The sequence below is a fragment of the Apis dorsata genome, unplaced genomic scaffold (assembly GCF_000469605.1).
Source record: "Apis dorsata unplaced genomic scaffold, Apis dorsata 1.3 scaffold_311, whole genome shotgun sequence".
Classification (NCBI taxonomy): Eukaryota; Metazoa; Arthropoda; class Insecta; order Hymenoptera; family Apidae; genus Apis; species Apis dorsata.
The window spans coordinates 525,735-535,340 of record NW_006263583.1 but is presented as its reverse complement, the minus strand read 5'-3'; the positions used below and the strand labels follow the sequence as shown (position 1 = coordinate 535,340).

At 15.6% G+C, this 9,606-nt stretch overlaps 1 protein-coding gene across 1 annotated transcript in view; it reads right to left on the bottom strand.

Annotated features, from left to right (window-relative positions):
* Nucleotides 1–9,606, bottom strand: part of LOC102674302 (ABC transporter G family member 20-like) — a 24,251-nt gene that overhangs the window by 8,474 nt on the left and 6,171 nt on the right. The window contains exon 2 of the mRNA XM_006617522.2: nt 789–999. Within this exon, the coding sequence (XP_006617585.1) occupies nt 789–997 (209 nt within the window). The 5' untranslated portion in view covers nt 998–999. The remainder of the gene's footprint in view (nt 1–788; nt 1,000–9,606) is intronic.

Sequence of the window (9,606 nt, the reverse complement as noted above, 5' to 3'; positions counted from 1 at the left end):
TTTAAAATTATAGTTAGCAATTATAATAACAAAAATAAAAAAAAATTTTATAAATTTTCCAACTTTAGTGTTATTATAAAGAATATTTCAAATTTTTTGTTCATTTGTTCATAGTATATGAAATAAAAATTTCATCATTTTTTAATTAATTATTTAACATTATATATAATTATTTATTTAATATTATATATATATATATATACTCTCCAGAAAATATTTAGATATTATATATTTACAAGAAAATCTTATCTAACTTAAAAATTATGATTTTAATGAAAGTTCTTACGTATAGTAATGATGCAGTTATATATGAAATCATTTTTTTTTCAATAAAAAATTTTTTTAAGAGAATAAAATCGATCACGAAACTTTTAATATTTTTTTATTTTTGTAGATATAAAAAACAAACGAAAACGAGAACAATAGAGTACTTATTTTTTACATTTTATGAACTTCAAAAATTTTTAGTTTAAGATATAACGTAGTATAAGATATATATATAGAATTAGATACATAAAAGATATTTGAAATATTTTTAAATACAATATTACTATTTGTTTCAATTCTTTTCTCTTTAAATATTCTACAACCAATTAGTGCTATTTTGAAATATTCCATTATCAATTATTATCAAAATTATTTTGCCTGATATCAGATATCATCACTATAGTGTTAGATTTTTCTATATATTTTAATATTTTTTTTAAATTAATATTTAATATTACTGCATAGTCAGTTACACATAGTCAATGGAAAAAGCTATTTTTATGTCAAGTTACGAAACTTACATCGTGCCTTTCGGCACAGTCATGTTCAGCCCATCTAAAATAATATTCGGATTATTTTTGTTGCCATATTTCTTAAAAGCTCTTCTCACACAGACTGCCTGTTTTTGCAATGATTCCACGGAAGAGATCTGTGTTTGCATCTGTGGTCTTCGAGTTTTCAATTCCAAGGAAGCGGTCCGTATGACCGGTGGCTCGTTGATAGTCTCCATTTCTACAAGGCAAAAGAAGTAATTACTAGTATTTCCGTGAAAGTGATTCATAATTGATGAAGCATTTGACGCTTATTATGATCGCTGTCTAAAACAGTGTTTCTCAACATATTAGTCTTAATTTTTACATTTTTTCGTCATCCAATTGCCGTTAAATTTTTAATGATTAATAGAATTAATTATAATTATTAATTTTTATTAATTTTATGTATAATTATATATGATAATAATTATTATATTATATTTAACAATATAGTTAATCTAATATATGTATACAACATAGAATAATTAACTTTTAATTATTGAATAATCAATTAATTTTNTATAGAAAATATTTATTAAAAATATTATTATTAATATATTAATATAACTAAAATAATATAACTTAACTTATAATATAACTAATATAACTAACTTAATATAACTAAAATAACATACTATAATAATAACTAAAATAACTATAATAACTAAAATAACTTTTTCCTTTTTCCTGGAAAATGATAAAAAAAATCGACTAATCAAAAAGCTTAATAAAACTTTCGTTAAATTATAATAAAAAATTGCGCATATTAAAATATTAAATTTTTATATTATGAAAAATTTAGAATAAATAAAATAATAATTCAGTATAAAAAATTAATAATTAAAATACTGCAAATATTTTGATTATATATTTTTAATTTTTTAACAATGTTCAAAAGAAAAATATACAAAATCAACTTCTTATAAATGTTAATGCAAAAAATAAAATTATTATATATCTTTTAATTATTCAAAAATTTTCGAATTTTTATTAAATTTTTATTAAAATATTCTAAATTTTTGTAAATATTTAAAATAATTAAACTTTCGAAACATATTCGAGCTATATATAAATATTTATAATTTTATTTATTTATACAATAATATACTTTAATTTATCAGATTTTTTAAAAATATTATGTTACAATATTTGAATTATAAATATATTACAAATATTTGATATATTATATCTATGATATACTATCTATGATACACTATCATTAAAAAAAAAAATGTTTAGATAACATGATAAAAAATTTAGAAATGCTAATTTGATTTAAATTCAAATAATTTGTAATGTGTTAAATTGTAATTTATTTTATTTGAAATATATTTCTTTATATTTTTCTATCGCTTAAAATTACATTTAATATTATCAAATAAAAAGTTTAATTCTTTTAAAAATTTAAAATTGTAATTTGTCTCATTTAATGTAATATAAAATTATAATTTGTCTCAATATGTTCATTTTAAGTTATATATATTTATGTATATTATATATTTAAAATATATATATTGTATAATATTACTTATAAATTTATATAATTTTTTTTATTGAATTTAGTTCAGATTTGAATTAAAATAACTTGAATTTGTTTATCAATGTAAGTTTATTATTAAAATTAAAATGATTTTTTCTATGTTTATCTTCAATAAGTTTTGTTAATATAAAATTAATATTTTTTAAATTCAAATAATTTGAATCTTTTTGTCTATTTTATTTATTTTATTATTATTTTGTTCAAATTAATCAAATTAAATCTAAATAATTTAACTTTTGTTATAAATTTGATCATTTGATGATCAAATTTGGGAAATTATATGAATCATTTATTTTATTTAAATTATTATATAATTATTATATTATAATTATTATATAATATTATATAATATATTTTTTATATTTATATGATCTTTAATTCAAATATTTTTTTGATTTTTTTTAGTATAAATTTATTAAAAGCATATATTTATCTTTTCAAATTCCTTCATTATATCTTGTTCTCATCGACAAAATTATTGTTTGAATCTATGTAATTTTAAATTTATGTATATATTTAAAAATCAGTTTACTTTGTATAAATTATTTTTTAATATCTAAAATGATATCAAATGAGATTATTTTATTTATTCATTCAGTTATATTATTTATTCAGTTATATATATATCTATGATATATATATCACTTTAAAAAACACATATATATATATATATACATAATCACTTTAAAAAAAATACTTGATGTAGTTTATAAATACTTTTTAAAATATATATATTTTAATAAATATTTTAAGTTTTAAAGAATAATTAAAGAAATTTCAACATTTAGAACTTGAAATGATATTTGAAATCAAATAAAATAATTAATAATTATTTTTTATTCTAATGTTTTATTATTTAATAATAATATAAACAATATTTTGAAATTGATTTTGATTTAAAATATAATCGTATATAAAAAAGTAAGTAAAAATAAACTAAGAGTAACATGATTATTATGTAATTTTATGATCTTTAATAAGAATTTTATATATTACTTTCTAGTTGAAATAATAGCTGAGTCAGAAGTAAAAGTGATTAACTAGTAATATTTGAATGCAACTGTTTCTATATATATCACGTGAATTACTAGATGTATACAAAATAAATTATTTAACATAAAAATTTCATATATTTCGCTATAAAAAAATACTTAAATTATTAATATTTTTAAAGATATTAGTTTTTTCAAACCTAAAAGTTATTCAGTAAATATTTTTTATTTCATATATATCAATAATTTAATATTAATAATTTAAAATAACTTTAATAATAATAATTTAAAATAATTAATTTTAAAAGTCAATTTTTATAAATCGATAAAAACACTTCATTCATTAGATTAAGAAATTATAGAACAAATTTAATAAAAATATTTTCATATAGATTTTTTTTTGCATTAGTTTTTTCAAATTTAAAAATCATTTAAAAATTTTTTTTAAAAAATAGATATGATCTATTTTGTAGATGGATTACTAAATTTTTTCTAAAAAATTAACAAAAACTTAACTAACTAAAAAAATATTTTTTTTTATTAAGAATTTATAATTTCAATCAATAACTAATTATTTTCTCTATAAAATTATTAATGTCTTTAAATCAATGTTTCTTAAGATTTTTTGAGACATGATCTTTTATAATATTCAAATAAACTATAAATATTTTATTTTCAATGAAAAATCACATATTTAATTAGGAGTCAAAGTATTAATGAAATATTAATGATATATAAAAATGAAATTTATGAAATATTAGTTATATATAAATATATCTATCATAGCAAACATAAAATAATTATAATAGTTACATATTATTATTATTAAATTATATATTATTATATATTATTATATATTATACTATTATTTTATTATAATAAAATATTTGATATTTTTTTAATATTCACCAAAATATTCATAGGATATTCATAATTTATTAGGATATTCAAAAAACTATAAGATATATTTATTTATGTATTTTCACATTAAAATAATAAATACTGCAAATTTTAGATATAAAATTTAAATAATAAAAAAAAATAAATTTTTATCAAATATCAAATATTAAATAGATTTTAATCATAAATAATTATAAATAAAAATAATCGTAACGATCTTCTAAAAATCATTTCATAACTTTCTTTCAAATAGAATATTTTAATTTCAAGAAAAAATATTCATTTTAAAAAAAAATTATATTTTCAGAAAAAAATATTTTTATTCCAAAATATAATAATTTTTTTGCCAAAATTGAACTTTATATATATTCACTAAAACACATTATACTAAAAAACGAAAATCTACTTTTTTCTCATTATCATTATGACTCATTCTTAATCTATAATTTAAAGATTTTCTGAAAAATCCCACATATAAAGATCGTAATGAAGGCCAAAGCAATGGAAGTTCACTCATATGTAATCAATGCTCAATCATGTGTATGTAATTCATGAGTGATGTAATGTTTGTAACAAACTCACTCTCACCTATCTCGTTGGCTGGACCAGCCAACCGAAGAAAGTGGTTTCGAGCGCGTTCAAAGAAACGCTTTCGTTCTCACATGTTTTCTTCTATTTACCGAGTGCATTTAAATGTTCGATTGATCCACTACTAATAGACATTTTTTTTTCACATCTTTTACCATTTTTTTTAATGCTTTTTTTATTCATTTCTTTTTTTTTTCTTTACTTTTTCAAGTATGTTGTATAATTTCGATTCTGAGAAATGGACGCAGTTCATTCGAATGGATCTTTTCAAGGACGAGACGTAGTTTTAGAAATACCAAAAGTGAAAATAGAATGGAATAGAGAAATTGAAGATTTTGTAACAAGAAAGAATTAGATTCATTTATAACAACTTTAGAGAAATTAGAAAAAAGAAACGTATGAAATTATTGCTTTAATTAGAAAGAATTATATTTATTATTTTATATGGTAAATGCAGATATCAATAAAAAAAGTCGATTTATTATAGATTTTGGGTTGTTTTATATATCAAGAATACATATCATTATCGTTTTGTTAATAATATTAAAAGATATAATAAAAATTAATAGAACTTTTTTCTTGTGCAGAAAATTTTTAATTAATAAAACATCAATAAATGATATATTTAATTATTAATAAAAAATAAAAAAAATATTTTAACTAATTGAAGAAATATATTTTTTTACATAATAATTAATAATTATTGATTTGATAAATTTTAATTTTAATTTTTGGAACTGTTCATGAATTTATCTCAAAATATCAAAAAATAATTATTTTTTATTATATAGATAATAAAATTGACATAATTTATTGATTAATTTATTTTTTATAATTTTATTAATCAAAAATTCTTTTTTCATGTAAGAGTTGAATGATATCACATTATATTATTAAGAAAATTATAACAATATGTATTTTAATCCTTAATATATAAAACAATTCAAAATATAATAAATACAAATAATCGTTTATTTTTATTGATATTTATTGATATTTATTGTTTTTATTAATATATTATATTTAGTTTGTATCATTTTTATATTTAATTTGTAGCACACAATGATTTATAATTTTTTTTTTGGTATATTACGTATAATAATTTAAAGTAATAAAAGTATTAAATAAAAGTATTAAAAAAGAATTTTCTTTTATAACAAAATTTTCAATTGTAAATCAATGATATATATAAATGATTATAATATAATAGTGACAAAGATAATAAATTTTTAATATATTTTTTTTAAAGAATAGATTATTATGAAAAATAACAATTAATTAAATCTAAATTGATATATTTTCTCTATGAGAAATTTCCATTATTTGGATTATTTAAGAAATATTAAAAATTCGTAATATAAATAAAATTTAAATAATATAATATATGTGTATTTTAATTATGTATAATCTTTGTAAAAAATTTTTTCATATTATTTTAGTTATATTGTAATTTATATGATAATATGTAATATACAATATATTCAAATATATAAAATACAAATAATATGAAAAAATATTTCAAATAAAGTTGTTTAATATATAAAGAGATGCATTATATAGTATTATAAATTAATGTATAGAGATTATATGAACACTTTTTTATATGAATACTTTTTTAAATAATATTATATTATAATTAATTTAATTTTTAATGCATCAATTGATATAATTTGTTATTTTTTACAAAAAATACTAAGTTATTTAAATCAAAAAGTATTAATAAATTTAAACTTATTTTAACTTGAAATTTATATAAGATTATATATAAGATTTATTGTATGAAAGCAAAGGAATATATCTAATATATTTTGTTTTTTTTTGCTTTTTATATGATAATTCTTATTCAAGTTAAAATATTTTTTTTAAACTTAATATTTTTTGATTTAAGTAACTTATTAGTATCAGTTTCATAAAATTTTTTTATAAGAAATAACAAATTGCATTAATTAGTGCAAAAAAATTATATAGTTTCATTTATAAAAATAAAATTATTCTCTTTATCAATCTATAATAGAAAAATTATTAATTTTATGTAATGTATATTTCCAGTTAAATCAAGAAAGTACATATATATGTATTGGATATGTATATGCATATATCTAAATGTAACACATATATGTATATTTTTATTTATTATATATATTATTTTATTTTATATTTTTTTAATTATATATATTAATAATTTGTTAATAAACTCGAAATGAAAGTTTTAACAAAGAAAAATGTTGCTTGAAATTATCTTAAATTAAACTAAATTATTATATTATATTAAACTAAATTATATTTTCATATTTTTAGAACATTCTATATATATATGATGAGATAGATCAAATATATAACATAAATATAACATAGATCAAAAATATATATATATATTTGATATATTTGATAATATACATACTGATAATATTATATATATTATATTATAATTTTTAATTTTAATTTTAGAATAATTTTATGTAATATTATGTAACATTATATAATAATTTTTATGATAACATTTTATAAATATATTTATTTCATTTTATTTTTGAATAAATTATTTTAAAAAATTGAATTCTTTTTTTGTTATTTCATAAATATAAAAAATCATGTAAATTTCTTTTCTTCCATAAAGATTTTCATTATTTCATTAATTGATATTATATAATAAACAAATTTTTCAAATTTAAAAATTTATCATTTTCAGAATTTTGGTTTTTAGTAAAATTACAGAATTTTATTTTTTAATAAAATATTTAAAATAAAAGATTTTGTAAATCATGTTTTATATCCGCTTTCTTCTGATTTCTATGCAATTAAAATACTATTATATTATATTATAGCGTCAGACACCATTTACGAAACCGGCTTATTTTGCAAGATCATTACATTTTCATTTCGAAGATTGACCAGATGTGTTTAATCAGAACCATATACTGTTAAAAAAAACCATCGTGAAATCCATTCAAACTGACCTCATTAAGTTCTGTATTGACAAATCTGACCATAATTCAATCTTCAAACATTTTAGTTTAAGTTTTGTCAATGCAAATCAGTTGCAAGAAACAAAAACATACTTGGGATTTAAAAAGATTGTAAAAGAAAAGAATATTCCATGTTAAGAAGTATTTTTTATTATTGCAATCTTTATATCTTAAATTCCTTTGATTCTTATTTACAAAAAGATTTTTAATGGTTTTAAAAAAATTTTGATACGAAATTGAGTCATTATTCAATTATTTGTATTAAAAAATATTTTATTAGTAAAAAATGATCTAAACAATCTAAATAATATGTAAGAATTAAAATAATTATAATAAAATTTGTTATCGATAAAATTCTTTATATAAAATCATGATTTATGATATTTCTCAATTACATTTAAAATTAGTTATTATAATATGTAACTTATAATTTTAAGGTTTAAATATTTCAATGTAAGAAAAGCTACAATTAATAGCAATAAAATTATAAAAAATATAATATTTTTACATATATTGACGTATAAAAACATATTTAAAAATATTAAAACATATTTAAAACATATTTAAACATATTTAAAAAATATTTATTTCTATAATATTTAACTTTATAATATAATACTTTTATAATTTTCATTTCTTCATTTTAAAAAGATAATTTATGTTATTATGTTAATTGAACAAGAATAAATTTCATAATTATTTTAACTCATTTATTTCTTTCTATTAAATAATATTGAATAATTAACATAATATCTTATTATTATATTTTGTGCTACATATGTTTTAAGAATAATATGTTATTCTAATTTCTATATTTCAAATAATAAAAATCAATATTTGTGTTCTCTTTTTGCGAAATTCTTTTCTTCATTTTCTTCATTAAATATTCATTACTTTTGAAATTCTGTTATGTCTGTGCAATAGTTTTGTTAATAATTAATAATAATTATTTTTATAAATACGCAATAATAATTTTTATAAATGATTTTTAAATTGTGTATTTTTTAACAAAAGATTTTTAACAAAAGTATCATAAAATTTATCATTAAAAAAATTAACTTACTAATTGTTTTATTATATACAATATAATATATAATATATATTTTTAAAATGAAGAAATAAAAATTATAAAAGTATTATATTATAAAGCTAAATATATAAGATAAATATTTATTTTTGATTCATTTAAATTTTATGTGTTTAATATCCTTTAATTTTTTATTGGTTCTAATCTAGAATTAATTTTCTAAATCAAAAATTATTATAAACAATTTTATAAATGAAAATAATTTATATAATAATTAAGTAAACAATTTCTAAAGAAAACGATTATTTTTTTTATAAGAATTTAAAGAAAAACTCTAGTTCTTTTATGAAAGGTAAAATTTAAAAAAAAAAAATATACAAAAAATGAAATTTTGATATCGCAAAAATAAAAATATAAAGAATTAAAGAGTTTATTATGCAATTTGAAATATCTTTTTTAAACACACAAGTTCATTGAAAAAAAATTGTCTATATGAAAGTCCAAATAGAATGAAAGTGATTAGATATAATCTTAAATAGTTGAATTTTTGTAAGTAATCGATAATGAGATAAAATCTTTATAAATCAGATTAAATTATTTGATATGAATTATTTGAATATTTAAGTAATTTGAATAAAATACAAATGTGTTTATATTATATTTAATTAATTGAAATATAAACAATATATGATTTTTAATTCATTATAAAATTTATATTTCTTTTTTAAATAAAATATTTATTATATTTATTAGAAAAATGTGGACTAGTTAATAATTAATAAATTATAAAAAT